We start from the raw sequence: 18491 nt of genomic DNA, 5'->3' as shown, positions 1-18491 counted from the left end.
CAATACATTGGTTTCGCAGACCAAATGGATGTCATAACTTTCTTTAGTTTATTTGATCGAGTCTTACCCTCAATTCTTGTGTTCATCCTTCGGGATAGATACAGGATTTGAGAAAAAACGCTCTTTCATTTAAACTATGAAAATTATGGGGTCGGCTTGACTTCATCTTTCTCAAAACTAAATTTTTTTAAAAACGTCCTTCTAAAGCGGGCAATGGGATTTCAATTCCGATGACCGACAGCTTCTTACGGGCAAACCCCATATAAAAAATAGTGTCGACATCCTTTAAGCTAGCTAGCATTCACTGTATAAACAAAAGAAACATTGTCTGGAAAACTCAAAAAAATCGACAAATAATCCACGACGGAAAACTCGGGAAAATTAACAGGTAACAATTCAAATTAAACTATCAAAACCTCGGGAAAATCTCGGAGAAAAGACCACGAGTGTTTTGTCCAAAAATTCCAATAAAACATAGAAAATAGTCTGAAAAGAGGGGACCGCAAGCACTCGTGTCGGGGCTAGGCTCATATATATATATTTGTACTCGAGGGTTGTCGAAGGTTACTCGGTCACCCGGATGTATAAAGTCCGTCACTCCACTAGAAGGATGTCCTACTAAACCTAACTTAGGAGGATACTCCTTAGCCCAGAACAGGTAATCAACAGATGGACAACCAAGTTGTAATATATATTTAAAATTTATTATTTTTGGCATGCATATAGATTTCAGGCATACAAAAGGAAAGTTGTATCAATTTTTTTTTATAGTGAAAATATTTTTATAAATATTCTTATCATATCTATTATTATCAGTTTTGGAAAGTACAATTGTCCACGAGTTGATCACGCTGTCGAACGTAGGACCACTAACATTCTAAGAAGGTACGGTTCCCCCTTTAGTCTTATGTCGGTGAATGATACTTTCATCCTACAGTTCATCAGGTCCCAGAATTGAGTCCTGGTGTTGTAGGATGAGATATCATTATGTTCTACCACTGGCGTGTCTTTGTCATCATCGCCCTACGCCCAAAACAAAACCGACCTACTTGCGACATTGCTTGATGGTTTCACATATAGCAAAAAGCTATACATGAGCACTTATGTATCGGATATAAGCACAGAAAACCGAACCAAGAAACAAGGAAAAAAAAAATAAAATTGGGATGAGAGATGAGGAATTGATTTACCCAAAAGATCGAAAGGGTAAAGGGTAAAGCAATCCTCAAAATTGTATCAAAAAATGTCTAAAAGAGAGCCCAAGATCCTTGAATCAATCCAAGAAGGATATCACTTTCTCAAATTTTATAATTGGATCAACTCATGAAGGGTATCATTTCCAAGTCTTTGTTTCAAATAGATTGAAATGGACTCAAGACTAACATAACACTGTACTCATAGCTCCATCACTCATATGAATTCATACGTCCAAGTCTGAACCTAAATATGATATTTATGTTTTTCAAGCTTTCATGTTGTCTTTCTAAACACTTTCATAAGCTTTCAAATTATTTTATGAATCAAATTCATATCAACTTTATAATTCTCCAAAAGAAGAAAATTCATTAAAAACTTGAAAAGAGGGGACCGCAAGCACTCGGGTCGGGGCTAGGCTCAACTATATATTAGTACTCGAGGGTTGTCGAAGGTTACTCGGTCACCCGGATGTATAACGACAGTCACTCCACTAGAAGGAGGTCCTACTAAACCAGTATAACATGCTGGGAGAACAGTTAACATGCTAGGAGAGCAATATAACATACTGTGAAGTAAAATACTATAATGTAAATCAAACATGTATATTTGGGAGTTCTGCTGCTCCTTTAAGCTGGCAAGCATTCACTGTATAAACAAAAGAAACATTGTCTGGAAAACTCAAAAAAATCGACAAATAATCCACGACGGAAAACTCGGGAAAATTAACAGGTAACAATTCAAATTAAACTATCAAAACCTCGGGAAAATCTCGGAGAAAAGACCACGAGTGTTTTGTCCAAAAATTCCAATAAAACATAGAAAATAGTCTGAAAAGAGGGGACCGCAAGCACTCGGGTCGGGGCTAGGCTCATATATATATATTTGTACTCGAGGGTTGTCGAAGGTTACTCGGTCACTCGGATGTATAAAGTCCGTCACTCCACTAGAAGGATGTCCTACTAAACCTAACTTAAGAGAGTACTCCTTAGCCTAGAACAGATAATCAACAGGTGGACAACCAAGTTATAATATATATTTAAAATTTATTATTTTTGGCATGCATATAGATTTCAGGCATACAAAAGGAAAGTTGTATCAATTTTTTTTTATAGTGAAAATATTTTTATAAATATTCTTATCATATCTATTATTATCAGTTTTGGAAAGTACAATTGTCCACGAGTTGATCACGCTGTCGAACGTAGGACCACTAACATTCTAAGAAGGTATGGTTCCCTCTCTAGTCTTATGTCGGTGAATGATACTTTCATCCTACAGTTCATCAAGTCCCAGAATTGAGTCCTGGTGTTGTAGGATGAGATATCATTTTGTTCTACCACTGGCGTGTCTTTGTCATCATTGTCCTACGCCTTTTCCCTACCCCAAAAACAAAACCGACCTACTTGCGACATTGCTTGATGGTTTCACATACAACAAAAGGCTATACATGAGCACTTATGTATCGGATATAAGCACAGAAAACCGAACCAAGAAGCAAGGAAAAAATGAATAAAATTGGGATGAGAGATGAGGAATTGATTTACCCAAAAGATCGAAAGGGTAAAGGGTAAAGCAATCCTCAAAATTGTATCAAAAAATGTCTAAAAGAGAGCCCAAGATCCTTGAATCAATCCAAGAAGGATATCACTTTCTCAAATTTTATAATTGGATCAACTCATGAAGGGTATCATTTCCAAGTCTTTGTTTCAAATAGATTGAAATGGACTCAAGACTAACATAACACTGTACTCATAGCTCCATCACTCATATGAATTCATACGTCCAAGTCTGAACCTAAATATGATATTTATGTTTTTCAAGCTTTCATGTTGTCTTTCTAAACACTTTCATAAGCTTTCAAATTATTTTATGAATCAAATTCATATCAACTTTATAATTCTCCAAAGCAAGAAAATTCATTAAAAGCTTTTCATATGTCATAAAAAAAAATAAGAGGAAGTAATCGGTAGAGAGGGAACCACCACATGAAGAGGTCACCAGTTTAGGTTCACGGGTAAAGGGCAACAAGAGGAAAGCCTACACAGCATAGGCCAACGGGTAGGGGCAACAAAAGAGAACAGTCAACACAACATAGGCCCACAGGTAGGGGCAGCCAGAGAAAGACCATAAAGGGTCATGAACACAAAGCAAGGCTCACGGCCAAGGCAACAGGAAGAAGGCCCTCACATATTTAAGTTCATGGGTAAGGCCAAGAAAAGAGAGCAGCCAAGCCCCAAGCAAACTCACGACCAAGGACCACAAAGAGAAAAAACCAGCCCCAAAACCAGCTCATGGGTAAAGCCAGAAAAGAGAGCAGCCAAGCCTCATAGCAAGCCCACAAGTAGAAATTATGAAATGCACAACCAAACTTCAACATAAGTCCACACTTTAAAACAAGAAATAAGGCAAAAGCTTATAGGTAGGGGCAGCAAAGAGAAAGCCAAGCCTGAACCATGTCACAAAACCAAAGAACCATTGCAGCAAGGCTCACAGCCAGAGGCAAAGAAGAAGGCCACAAAGGCAGCAGCACCAAATAATGCTCACGGCCAAGGCAACAGAAAGAAAACCACCATAGGTATTGCTTTTACATCGCCTTTGATATACATAAGAGAGTGAATGAACAAGCTACCATAAACTATCCAAACCGAAGCCATTTTCATCAAGACATAGTAATGAATTGATCAGCTTATTTCAAACATTCCCATATAGAAGTGTATATTGAAATCATAAATTTTGGGATGACAAACGTGATTACCCATAAAAATCTCAAAAGGAACGTCATATCAGGAATTTTCAACCCAACCGAACCAATTAAAAGGGCAAGACAGGAAACCGTAGCTAGTAAACTCGAGCTCAGCGCAAAAGGCAAACAAGTCCAGCACAGGAGTGAAACCGAGCCCATCAAAGGGCTAAAACAACAAGAGATTTCAGTCAGGACATGATACCAAAAAGGAGCTAAACCGAGCCCATCAAAGGGCCAAACCCAATCCCGGTCTATGGGCAAACCAAGCTCAATGAATGGTCCAAACAATAAGAGGTTTCAGCCAACGTACAATCACCAAAAAGGATCCCAAACCAAGCTTCATACAGGGGACAAGCCCAGCCCAACACAGGTGTAACCCAAGCCCAACACAGGTGCAACCCAAGCCCAACACAGGTGCAACTTGAGCCCAGTGCAACCCAAGCCCAAGAAGAAGAGCAAAACAGAGAACCATGCCAAGCATACCCGAGTCCAGCAAGAAAGGACAAAAATAAAATGCATTTGTAGCTCTACTAAATTAGTAAAAGGAAACCAGTAAAGGAAACCAACAGATAAACCTTTGAGTCAAACCAATTCCTTGTTTCAAATTCAATTAAACCCCAACATATAGGCTAGAGAGAAGAACATAGCCTAGGCCAAAATCGAGCCCTCCAAATGGGGAAAACAGAGAGAAATTTCAGCCAGAATCCATCTCAAAAGAGTCGAAGCCGAACCCAACAAATGGGTTGAAACAAGACAAAAATTTCCAGTATACGTTCAGTCTCAAAAGAGCCAAACCGAACCCACCAAATGGGCTAAATGAAATGCAATTTCCAGCTAACATAAAGCCAAAACCGAGCCCTCCAAATGGGCTAAAAATAGAAAAAAATTTCCAATAAGGATTCAACTCCAAAAAGCCAACCGCATCCAATATATGGGCAAATCGAGCCTTCATAGGCACAAAACAGAAACGAGAATTTCAGCAAGGATCCAACTCCCAAAAGCCAAAACCGAGCCTTTCAAATGGACCAAAAACAGAGAATATTTCCAGCATTTGCTTTCAAATAGTGATAGGTAATATGAAATAGATAAGCCTGAATAGATATTTTTAAAGCCAGCATTTTCCAACATTTGTTTTGAACATGAGTAATAATAATAAATAGCTCTGATAATCCATTCTAACATGCATTTCTAGAGGGACAAGTTTCATTTCAAAACTACCTCTATGATATTTCCAAATATCTCAAGCAAGAAGACCAAAGACAGCCCATATTATGCTCTATTTTAATGTTTCCAGTGACTATTTCATGTTTAAGTTTCAAAACAAGCCCAAATTTTGCTTCCACATGTTTTAGAAAAGGAAATAAACATTTTTTTTATCCATCCTAAATAGTGCAGAATAGAGAAGAGAAGGATCATACCTCTTGGTGTAGATTCAATAGTAAACTCAAGAACCAACCTAAGGAAACAAAAATCAGCAAAAACATCCTTAAGCACCTTGATATAAAAGCCTAAATCTCCTGAAAAGACTAAGGAAATACGACAGCAAATGTTCACGCTCAAAGATGCCTCAAATCCTTTCTCTTCTTCTCAAAATGCTCATTGGATCAAGATTTTCTTATGCAAACCTAGGACAACTTCAAAACAAAGCCTGGAGAAAATCCAGCAGCACCTCCACCCTCTTTTTTTTTTAAATTTTCGGCCAACCCAAAAGACTTCGCCAATAAAACAAAGCCTGGAGAAAATCCAGCAGCACCTCCAACCTCTTTTTTTTTTTTAATTTTCGGCCAACCCCAAAGACTTCGCTTCGCCAATGTGGGGTTTTATAGGCAAAAGAGGAGAAGAGCAGCCACCTACCAGCCTCACTGATGAACGAATCAGGTAAAGGGAGAACAAAAAAAATGCATTTAAGGAGAAGGAAATGCAGCTTAGGGCAGAGGAAGAGTCAGCCAGGTGGAGTTTCACCCTTGGAGAGCCGTCGGTCGAGCGGAGCTCGAGGAGACGAGCAGCGTGCGCAAATGGCAGAGGAATACCGCGTGTGGGGAGCTCGCGATCGAGCCAAGAGGTGCAAACTAGGGTTCTGCTCGGGTGCGGCCGATCGTAAGAAAGGAAAAAGCGATTGGGCGGCTGGATTGAGCGGCTGGATCGAGCGAGGAGAAGAGTGCGGAAGTTAGGGCTTCGCTCGGGCTGAAGATGGAGTTGACCGGAGGCGGTGTGCGTGAGTTAGGGTCTGAGTGGGATTATAAATATTATCATATTAATAAAATAATTAATTTTTCAAAAATAAAATTTGATTCGTGCATTTTATTCGTGGTCGCAACATAACAAAATGGATATCCTTTTTACGTAATTTTGGCCTTTCCTACCAAAATGAGCATTCCGGACGCGTTGGCGCAGTCCATTTTGTCGTCGGAGGTCGTTTTGATGAATTCATCTATTTGCATGCAATTTTGCTCATGTCGGAAATTATAACAATATGGGTGTCTTTTCCTGTTAAAATTGGTCTCCCGAACGCGTTGGCGCGGTTCATTTTGTCGTCGGAGGTCGTACAGAGAAACTCACATTTTTACCCATCTTTTAGGCTTAATTTAAGTTCAATCTTGTGCAATTTAGTGAATTCTCTGCATTTGGTGAATGTGTGTGAAGATAAAGTCATGAAGTGATTTTCCTATGGCTTGAAATTCTATTGGGAACTTCTCCCTGAGTCTCCACACAATAGCCCTAAACTGCTCGTCCATAAGACGATGGTTTTAAAACCATAAATGTTAGACATCACAGGAAAATAGGAAGTGGTTGAAATAGGAAGTGACTGAAATTTCTAAAAAGGTAGGTTCCAATACTAGTTTTCTAAGATGGTCAATAGGAATTCCAAGAGCTAGATCTTAAGATCTTAAGAAAAAGAGTGATGACCTCAAAATGAGGTCAACACACCCACACAAATAAGAGAAAAATATAATTCTCAAGCATATTATCATGATAAATAAGAGAATTAGCATTGTATTTAATGCAGTAAAATTACGTAAATTTACCTCGTATCAGTTACTCTAATTGCTACAGTATCACGATCACTTTTATTACCTATTTAATCCCTTATCTTTTAATATTTACTTCTTATTCTAATTCCATTATATTTTATCCATTACCTATTATATATATATATATATATATATATATATATATGATTTTGCTTGCTTAGGATTAGCTTCTGATTAATTCCAAATCCCATATTGTTGTTAAGACAGTCGACGGCGTCTGTTCCCTCTTTGATAACTGTATCCGAGAGATTAGATGGTGCTCTGACTATATCTCTCTCCTGATGTGGTGATTATCTTCCTCATATTCCCTTCTGCATCCTCCACATCGCTCCCTGCCGCCATATCTCACTGCAGTCGCTAGCAACAACACTCGATTCATTGTTTTCAGCAATCCTTAACCTACCAGCCACCTCCCTCGCTTCCAGCATTGTTGCCGCCTAAACCACAGCTCTTTCATGCTGTCACAACCCTCCCACTGTGTCGTTGCCATTCAGGACCTCCTTCCTGCTGTCCTCGCTACTATACAACCCACCTCCTCGCTGCCATCACTCAGGACAACCTCCACACTTATTGTCCCTGCATTTTTGCACCTCCCCCTCACTGCCACCAGCAATATTTTGATGCTGCCAACCATCCCAATCCACCTAGCGGACCTCCACCACCCTTGGGATACATTTTAAGGGTTTTTTCTCTGTCGTTTTATGTTTGTTATCATTTATTTCTTGTTTGAAGAGTCGTCATTGTAATTCTATTTGAATTCAGTAATAATATTTTTATTTCTATTGCGGTTTAGGTTCACTCTGATATCAAAGATATTCTTCACACATCACTTCTCATTCTTACACCAAACAAGTTACTCTGTTCAAAACCAAACCTATTATCATACCCGCCAAAGTGATTTATAAAGATAAATCATAGTCTAGTCTCTTACATATGTTAGTTTTATGTCGTTTCGGAACTTTTATTTGTCACTTTTTAGTATCATGAGTTATTATGTTAAAAGAACCTTTAAGGCGTGTTTATTATTTATGTGATTCAACTATTAATATAAATAGTTGTCTTATCTCATTTGCGACAATTAAAAGGTGTAAAATCGATTTTTTCTTCTTTTCTCCTCAGGATCATGTGATGCCTTCCTATTTCTTGAGTGAATCGGAACCGGTGTGAGACAATCTAAAATCCTTTCTACAAGTATCGATCTCCCTTCCTATCTCAATCGAGCATCTTTATCTTCATCTCTATCCTATTTCCAGTCCTAACATCAACCCTAACATAGCAAACCATGATGGAAAAACTATTACTCTTTTTCCTTGTGAGCGATACAATTCACTTATCGAAATTTAAATGAATCTTCTAAATTTTTTAAGGACGAGCCACGCGGCATAACCTTTAGGTTATCTAACTATAGTTTTGGAACTTTTCAAATTTGGTACGCCAACATGATGCCCAAGAACAAATGAGTTAATACTCGTTAATACGAAGGTAACTATGGAGCAGGTGTTATAGGCTAGAACAAACTTAATATTCACAGATATACATAATATAGGAAAACGATGAAAAAAAATAAATTTTAAAAACATATGAATGAAAGCTAGCAAGTCATGAAAACTCTCAGGTATGTGATAAATTTCATTAATGCTTTAAGCAATGCACAATGAACCATCCTGGCCTGATACATTTACTCTTCATACCTCTTCCAAAGAAGCATTCCCTGCCCTTTCACCAATGCCATTCACAGTAACCTCTAGTTGTCGTGCTCCAGCACCAGCACCCTAGCAGAACATGTGAGGCCAAAGCTGAAATCGAACATAAAATCATATTGCAGAACAAGAAGATAGAGAAGGGGATATCATATTGTTACTTTTCATACAGCTAAAGTATTGGCTGTTGCAAGTCCCAAGTCATTTTGACAATGTGTTGAAATGACTGCATTTTCAATCCCACGAGTATTTGCTTTTATGTCAGAAATTAGTTGACCAAATTCATGAGGAATAGTATAGCCAACTGTATCAGGAATGTTCAACGTTGTAGCTCCAGCCTTAATTACTTCTTCAAGAATGTGATAAAGGAATTCACGATCAGACCTGTATATAAACATAGAAATTAAGAAGAAAACTGTAAATATCTTGTTGTTCAAATTAGTTTTAGCATAAAAAATAAGCGGAAGACCAAAATTGGCGAATAAAACGTTTGAAGATAAATGGATGCCAATTAATTGAATGATAGTTGTTGAAGGCATGCCCCTAAGTGAAAATCTGTAAACTTCATTCTGTAGTGCATTCTAAATCCTACAAACTTCTTAGTTTTATCCCAACATTTACATCCTCAAAGTCTGTAGTAATATCCTCTAATGCAAACATAAGATGACTAAGAACTTTCACAGAAGTTTTGCAAACACCTAATTTAGTTTGAAACCAATGTGAACCTTTTTCACCTCACTCATACTTTCCCCGCGTATGCAGCATTTGACATTTCATTGGATTTAGGAAATGATGGGCGCCTAAATGTGGTGTCAGCACAGACCATTATTATACCACAAGTCATATCATTTTACCACCAGTTTGAACGAGAGCTCCTAATCTATCTAAGTCGATACGCTGCCATAATTGCCTTGTGTCTTTGGAGTCCTTTTGACTAAATGCATGCAACACCATTCCTTCTGCTTTATACCAAATTGGCACTGACTGTAAAAACCGATCCATGAACTTGAATTCCCTTTCCCATGCAAGTATTTCAAGTTCTATAGGATTCCAATAACCTCATTTCATATCACAAGCATCTAAAACCAGGCGTCCAATCAGAAATAATGCACCGAAACATCTTTTTTGCAGGTGTATAAACCTGAAGTTAACAATAGCAGCCCTCAATCAAAAACTAACAACATCCAGGCATGTTACTTTCCATGTTATTCGATAAAACATAAGTTTACAGTAACCAGGACACCTTTAATGCTGCGATAGAGACTAGAAAACAAAATTTTAGAGGGTTCTAAGAAAAAAAAGTATGCCTCGGGGAATGTCAAGTAAGTTTCGGAATTTACATGAAAAAGCAGTAGAAAAATAACAGACATTTGACATTTCATTGGATTTAGGAAATGATGGGCACCTAAATTTGGTGTTGCATTGGATTTAGGAAATCCTTGGCTTTAACTAGAGAAATTAATGCAGAAAGAATAGAAAGAGCAATGCTATACACCCAACAAAACAAAGACATAAATTAAAATCATAAAGGTGGATAAATAAAAAACGAAGATGATACTAAACACTTTTAATTTTGTTGGTCCACCAAAATCTTAGGCATAAGGAACAAGAAATGGAGATTTTTTAGTATAGATTTATTTAGGGGGTATAGCTATCCTTAAAGAAAAGGCTATGAAAAAACAACAAGCAAGTGTCCAATCCCATATTCTTCTTAAATCTACATTAACCAAGGAGAAAATTGCTTCGAAAATGTACTAGCCCACTTGACAAAGAGAAAAGGAGAGAATGGTTAAAGAATAAAACAAAGGAAATTAAAAACTATTCAAGTCTCAGTGTGAAATTTATGGGCCATTGATTAAAAGAGAAAGTTATCACTCCAAAGTCATGGATACAAGTTATATACTTCGTGATTTAAGCTCACAATTCAAAAAAAAGGACATTATTCCCAGTGATGATCAAAGTGAAAAAGCTTAGATGAACCGAACTTGAGAAAATGTTCAAGTTCCCACCTTGATATAAAAATGCTCACAAAGTTTCCAAGAAGGATTTTAGAAAAAATAAGTTGCATTAAACAGTCAGAACTACACTTGTGGGTAAACAAACAAACTTTATTCACATAATATAAAATCCATAATTAAATAAAAATCCAATAGAAGTGTAAGAAAATTATCTGAAAGTAGAACAAACTAGGAGTATTTGCAGAAAATCTCCTAGAAGACAAATCAAATCAGGACTCCCTCAAAAGAAAAAAAGAAAATTAAAAATACAAGAATTTCTCATAAATAACATACAAGTTCTATATCAATAATGAGAAAGGTAATATTTTCCAGAAAAAGTAATGATCTGAGTGTCAACCTGTCGAAGAATTGTTCCTCAGTAGTTACAGAGCAAAATTGTAGCAAAAATTTGTCGTGTAATTTATACATACCAACAAAATCATCTTGTAATTAATTTATACCGTTATTTTATTTATGAATAGGAAAAAGGGGCCGTGACTAAAACCAAAATTGTTAGATTAATTTCTAGATGAATCCGATCATAAGTAATCAATCAAAATTTTAACTGAATTCATACAAAAGACTGTAAAAGACATTTCAATTAAATTTTACTTTAATATCCTCGCCCAACATTTTTCTTTTATGAATAACCGTCTAATAGCACTACTTTTTTGTTTAACGCGAAGTACTTCATTTAAATATTTTTTTACGCAAAACGGAATGCATCGAGGCCGTATAAAAAACTTTATCAATGGAGACCTTCCAGCATCCTCTGGGCTGAACTCAATGTCCTCGCACCCAAGCTTCCTCGCATATCCCACCATCTCCCTAGCAATCCTGACCACCTCCTCCCTCGTCTTCCTCAACTTATGCTGCATATGAATCTCACTCGTCGCAATAAAAGTATGCACCCTCGGTCTCCTGGCATGCCGCACAGCCTCCCAAGCAGCATCAATGTCCTTCATATTGCACCTTGCCAGACCACAGATCACCGGCAGGTGCACATCTTCCTCTGGATTGTTCCCTACCTCCATTGCAATGGAACGCACGGCCTCGAGATCATCAGGTGATGATGCCGGGAAGCCTGCCTCAATGATGTCGACGCCGAGGCGGGAGAGCAAGCGAGCAACGGCGATCTTCTCGCTGCTGGTCATGGTTGCGCCTGGAGATTGCTCTCCGTCGCGGAGGGTCGTGTCGAAGATGCGAACGTAGGCGGGGTCTGCGATAAGGTTGGGGATGTAATCTGGCCTTGAGTTGATGGAGCATCGCACGGCGAAGAAGCGGTGAGAGGGAGCACCGGCAGCAAGGCTAGGGTTCCAGCGGTGGCGGTGGAGAGGTAGAGAGCTTGGGTGGGATAAGAGAGGGTTGAGATTCGCCGGAGCGGCGTAAGAGATAGGACTAGGGTTTGAAGAACCGAAGTAAATTGCCTTCGTTAGCGCCATGAGAGGAAGGATGCTGAACTGTAGAGAGTCATAGACTGTTTAACCACCGAGCATTTTACAAACATACACATATTTTGCACATTCACACCAAAACTTTAGCTTTATTACACATTTCACTTAAATGTTTGATATCTCAATAAATATATCATGTTCTAATTTTAAAAAGTGAGCTATAATTTTTCATTCATTTATTTGATAGCATATATGTAAAAAATTAAAATGTACATATTAGATATATAAATACAAAAAAATTGAGCTATATGTCATAAATTTTCTATTATATTTTATTAAGTGATTTTATTAATAATTATTTCAGATATTTTAGGATTATTATCATTAGTTAGTCTGATCCTTATCTTCATCTCAGTCATAATCTTCCACGATTAATTTTATTTGGAAGATTTAATTTATAATTTAAAAGTTTAACATTAAATTTTCATTAAGAAATAAAAGTAATTCTTAGTCTGCAAAATCCAAAACAATATATCACCCAAATTCCAAAAGTGAAAAGTAACAATTTTTGGGTTTTGAGTTTCAAAAATTTTAAAAATATGAGCTCGAATGTACAACAGATAATTTAAAAATAAGATGAAAAAGTTTAATATGCTCAAATAAAATTAATAATAATTAAGGTCGTTTGGGATCACCTTTATTTTTTTTCTATTTTTTAATTATTTTTTTTTATTTTTAATTAAAATAAAACTTATTTGATATGTTATAAAATATTTGATTCTTTTTCAAAACATGTTTTGAGAGTTTTTTTTAAAACAAGTTATTTTAACTTTGAAAATGTAAAATAGAAACATGACAATATGCACTAAATAAATATATTTTTTAAATAAAATTAAAAAAAGAAGGTGATTCAAAAAAGACATAATCTCTTCAAAAGTTGTGTTTTATTATTCTAATAAGACTTAATTAAAACATGTATAATAAAGTTAAATGGGACAATAATGTTAGCTCAATGATAAGAAAAAATATAGACTAAAAAAATAAAACAAAATAATTATGTTGATACACCATCAACAAATTGCAATAAGATCATTGTCATTTATGGTTAATGTGTCGAGCGGATGCTCTAGCTATACGATCTATGACGGGTCTTAAATCCTTAATGGATTCTCTTTTCGACTCTGTTCTAATGCAGATTGATGTCGTCGAGCAAATGCTCTTGCTATACAAGCCTGGACGGATCTTACATCATTAACGGATTCTCTTTTCAACTATATTTCAATATTGGTTATCATCATTGAATATCTCCAGCTATACAACCTAGAATAGGTCTTCATTCATAACGGAATCTCATTTTGACTATGTTCTAATGCAAGTTAACATTGCCGAGCATCCCTGACTATATAGCTTATGTTAGGTTTTACACTCTTCGTTGATTACAAATGACTTCTTCCATGATAGGTTGTGGTCATTGAGGCTTGCTTAACTGAACAACTTAGGATCAGTCAACCATTCTCAACGATAGCCCAAAAATCGGGAGGCATCAGTTCAAATGTTGGGCTACAACATATTGTAACCACCCAAGAAACGGAGCAACTACTACTCAAAAGGAAAGATTAAAGCAACCTCATGAGCAACATCAAAATTTTTATTATATCAAGAAAAAAAACGTACAGATAAACACATTATCTACGTATATAAATGTCACATCAGATGACTAAAAAGCTACAACATCTAATACACATTGATACATAGGCTACAACAAGTTGACAAAAGAAAAGACATTGATCTGTTATAATGTCCTCCCCACCATCAAGAGGTCTACAACTTCATGTTCTCTTCTACAAGAGCCAATATCCTCACTTGAAAATCCTGCAAAGTCTAAGCTTTATGATTAATGACTTGTCATCTTCTTGTGTTTGCCTAGAAGGTGGACAATCTTTTGAAGCTTGATCTTCCATGCCTACGGAGAAAGTGCCAACTCATCTTTGGATGGTACTGACATCGCCTCCTCAAAATTTTAGTACTTCAATTGATTTTTCAGGGTGACGAGAATCTCCATATATCGACTTCTTAGTAACATAAAAAAAATGTTCTATAAAGCATTGTAGTGGTAGAGAGACAGGAAAATTCACTTGAAATGCATAACACAAAAACTTCAATTACCACGAAGAAGGCCCTAAAATATGCAGTGGGAAAATCCAACTTCTTTGAACAAAGAATCTCTTTTGGAATACGTTAGGAAAAACTTGTCCTCATGAAGAACACCATTCAGAATGAACGATGGGGAAATTCTAACTTTTCTCTGTGAAGAGTATCCTTCAGATTGTGAAGTGGGAAAACTTCAAATATTCTTCTAAAACAACATTTAATCATGAAGAATCCTCTTTGGAATGCACAAAAAGGAAACTCCAACTTTTCTTCACGAAGAATTCCCTCTGGAACGCATAGCTAGAAAACTCCAATTTTACTTCATGAATAATTCTCTATAGAATGCATGGCGAGGAAATTCCAATTTTTATCCAAAAGAAAAAAAAAAGAACCTAAAACATGCCAAAATTAATGCAAATGCTCCTCAACCCAAGAATTTTATCTCAACAGTCCAATTTGGGCTCCCACTGATTGCTCTCATAACCGCCATTAGGTTCGAATTCAAAACTCACGCCCTGGTTTGCATAATCATGCCCAAATCCCCTTAATCGTGCCGTTTTCACATAATTACACTGATGTCGTGTGAATTTATTAGATGAGGAACCTTCCTGTTATCGAATCCAATCACCGCAAATTTTTTACATTAAGCATTGAATCTGAGAAACAGATTCACTATGCCAACGTGCAGGGACTTGTGAACATACTCCATAAGCCAACAAAGCCTCATCGGCTAGACTAGCAGGACAATTGGCTCAGTGCTGTTGAGCCATTCCATATGCCCATCGCCCCAACCTTCACCACTCTGTTAGGCATCTGCAAAGGAAGTATTAATTTTTAGCTTCATAAACACCTCTAAAAATCTACAAAACTGTTGATTCAACTTGTGTTTTTGAAGCCTTTGAGAAAATGATGGAGGTGGTCTCTCTATGTCATTCTTAAGAGGTGAGGCAGGTCTCCCTAAGTTCTAAATTAGTTTTTTTTTTTTTGCGCTAGGCTTTTTGAACTAGGGGTTAACTTCAACTTCTTTAGGCTCCCTCCTAGTCACTTCCCCCAATTCTCTACCACTCCTCAATTTAATAGCCTTCACATGTTCATTAGCCTTCTTACTAAGGTTTACTTTAGTGTTGCTAGGCAAAGTGCCCTGAGGCCTATTACTAAAAGAGTTTGCTATTTGTCCTAGTTGGGTCTTAATATTTCTAATGGCTCGGCTTAACTCTGCAGTTTATTTCCCTTCTATAACACTATCTTTTCTAAAGACAGCTTTCTCTCCTTGAACAATAGGTTTGAGTTAAATCTTGGGGGGTAAATCTGTTTTGGGTTGTTGTTAATCTAGATATTCCAATTTCTTACAAAATTGTCTTATTATTACCCCACTGTTGGTTTCCTACCCTGGGGTTATCGCTGTTATAAATAAATTTTGGGTGACTCTTTCAACCTGGATTAAAAGTATTTGAGTTAATGTTGTTGAATTTATTTCATAATGCTATTTGTAGTCCCTACAGACAATGCACTAAGATCCATCAGTTGTCCAAAAGAATTTTCTTTTATGATTGGTAGACCTTACGGCTGACTTCGACCTAATTGATATAATTTCCTATAGACAACCACTACTTAAGAAGTCAATATAGATAGAACGTTTGTGTTGTGCACACAAGCTACCTTTCTAGGGTTCAAGTGATCTGAAGGTAAATATAGATAGAACGTTTGTGTCGTGCACATCAGATGAAAATACAACGTTAATGCACTTTTCTTCTTTTCAAACAGACAATATAAAGAAGTCATCAATAACAAGTAATCCAATCTCTCAATTCTCCCAAACACTCTATTTTCTTCTCTCCTAATCTCCTTTCCAAGTTCCTTGGAGTTCTCCTTCAGTGTTCTACTCTTCAAGTTGCAAAAAAAAATGAGAAAAATAAAAAACCCCCCCCCCCCTCCCCCGCCATTTCATTTTCATCATTTAAACATACTCTTCAGATGAAACGATGCATCCAATTGCTAAAACCGCCAATTTACACGTTCCAGAGCCTAAGCACTCATGATAGGCATTGTAAATCTTCATAAGTCGTAGCGCCTAGGCGCTAGTATCACGACATATAGGCGCTGCACTATAGTGTCTCAACGTTACAATTGTAGTGCCAAAATTCCACCCGCTAAAAAAAATGCTCCAAAAATCCTCCATTACTTGAACCTAGGCGCCCGAGATCAGTGCCAAGGTGCCCAAACTCCAGTGCCCCGGTGCCTATATAACGGCGCTGACTTTCTGATCGCTTGGTTTTGACTCATTTTTGGACTGGATCTAGCGTCTAGGCGCCAAAACTCTATTTTGCACCTTTTCATCATATTTCATATTCATGTTGCTCCCTTTACCTGATTCGTGCTATATGGAACTAAAAATCTTCCAGAAAGGATAATGTAAACATGCAAAAATGTAGAATTAAGATAATAACTAAGCACATTATATACACTTGTCATTACTTCGAAACATACAACAAAATTCCACAACATAGATCAAGATTCTACTAGGGAGTTTTGTAGCAACGAGACAGGGGCAACTGACTGTGGATGACAGTGGTTGGTGTGGTCGCCGGTGATAGGCAGTTGCAGGAGCAAGAAGTATTTGTCGGATATTCGGTGTAAGAATAATACAGCTATTCAACTCCTCCCTTTCCTTCTTCGAGCTTAGCTCTCAGTCCCCTCTCAAGAGGGGGGTATGGCTCTATTCATAGATTTTAAGAGAGGCCTGATGCACTGATCCCGATTTTTTTATATGTAAGGATTTATAAAGTTGATACCACTACAAAACCAAAAACTCGATCCTTATATGAAAAGTAAGTTATGTAAAAAATATATAATTATAGGCAATTAATAATGAGATTCTACGCAAGTATGTGTATCGTTATCAAGTGATAAATGAATTTCTATTTAAGCCCCAAATATCGATCCCACAGAGAAGGTGTAAATTGGCAAATATAAGTTTTATTAGGAAATTTATAGAAAATCAAACAAAATCACTGTCACTAATTTCGAAGGTTGAGATGTTATCGAAATTAAAGTGCTTAACTATTAGCAAAGCAGAAATGTAAAATTTAAAAAGTATATACTAATATACTAACTATGTTTATGTAATGAAGATTTCTTATGTGAAAAAACATCATTCCCATTATAATGAGGTTCTGGTGAAATGAGATGAGATAAATGTTTATAATATGTATTGTGTCAAATAGAAGCAATTATAATTATCTACCCTGATACAATGCATAGAAAATCATTGGTTAATCCTAGGTTTAGTCCCTAAATTCGTGGCTAGGCTAGGAGGATACCAGCTCCCACTCCAGAGCTCCCACTTTCCTTCACCTGAAAGCTAACTCTCGCTTTAGTTTTTAAACACTAAGACCAAATTGAGGATTTTAGTCTGTCACCCTAAAGATTCTCCAATTCTACATCCAAAAAAGACTATTTCCCTATTTATTTTCACTTAATTTCATGAACGAATTTCTCCTCCATAAAATCAAATGTGATCCTCACTCTATTGTAGAACTCATACTCCATTTCTCGGATCATATGTTTCACAACATATTTTAACAATTCAATTAGCCAAATCGAAATGTAAATTAAGTTCGGAGTTGAAAAATCATCACAATTTATTTTATATTTTAATATTGTCACATCATATTATCTCTTCATTTCACCATATCTCAAAGTAGGGAGAAAGATAAAATGAACTACTCAGACTTCATGAGAAAGTCACAACAAAACACAAATTTCATATATAAAAGAAAGTTCATACAACACTAATAAACAAACAAAACTTATCTGAAACTATTTCTCGAAGCAAATCCCTTGTAGTCTTTCCTTAGAAATGCAGGAAGAAGATATTTCTCACTTTTCTTCTTCTCCAACACTCATACAAAAAGTTTCACACTAAATCTCACCACACAAACTCTAAATTATAAAAGAAAAATCACTAATGGACTCCAATATGGTGGTGGAATGAAAATGAATTATGAAGAATGGCAAAAATGGAGCGTGGAGGAATGTCTTGGAACGAAACAAGAAAGAAAACTTGGACCTGACAAATTTTGATATGTCTTTTTATGCTTAATATTCTTTACATTTCTGACATATTTTTGAATGAAATTACACTTTAAAGAAATGAAATTACACTTTAAAGAAAATACACTTTAAAGAAAATTTATTTTCATGCTTATCTTGTAGGTATATCTGTTAGTAGTGAAATGTAACTGAAATGGGGCGAAACAGAGTTGAAACGGAGCCAA

General features: G+C 36.5%; 1 protein-coding gene across 1 annotated transcript in view; it reads right to left on the bottom strand.

Annotated features, from left to right (window-relative positions):
• LOC110032718 (2-isopropylmalate synthase A-like) overlaps window positions 1-12146 on the bottom strand; it is a 77544-nt gene extending 65398 nt beyond the window's left edge. Inside the window, exons 1-3 of the mRNA XM_020736447.1 lie at window positions 11429-12146; window positions 8843-9056; window positions 8664-8744 (exon numbers count right to left, since the gene is read on the bottom strand). Coding sequence (XP_020592106.1) covers window positions 8664-8744; window positions 8843-9056; window positions 11429-12111 — 978 coding nt within the window. The 5' untranslated portion in view covers window positions 12112-12146. The remainder of the gene's footprint in view (window positions 1-8663; window positions 8745-8842; window positions 9057-11428) is intronic.
• Between the last annotated feature and the right edge of the window lie 6345 nt (window positions 12147-18491).

Source organism: Phalaenopsis equestris, unplaced genomic scaffold (genome assembly GCF_001263595.1).
Source record: "Phalaenopsis equestris unplaced genomic scaffold, ASM126359v1 Scaffold000002, whole genome shotgun sequence".
In the NCBI taxonomy this organism is placed as follows: Eukaryota; Viridiplantae; Streptophyta; class Magnoliopsida; order Asparagales; family Orchidaceae; genus Phalaenopsis; species Phalaenopsis equestris.
Note: the sequence above shows the minus strand (reverse complement) of the source record. Positions and strands in the feature narration are given on the sequence as shown.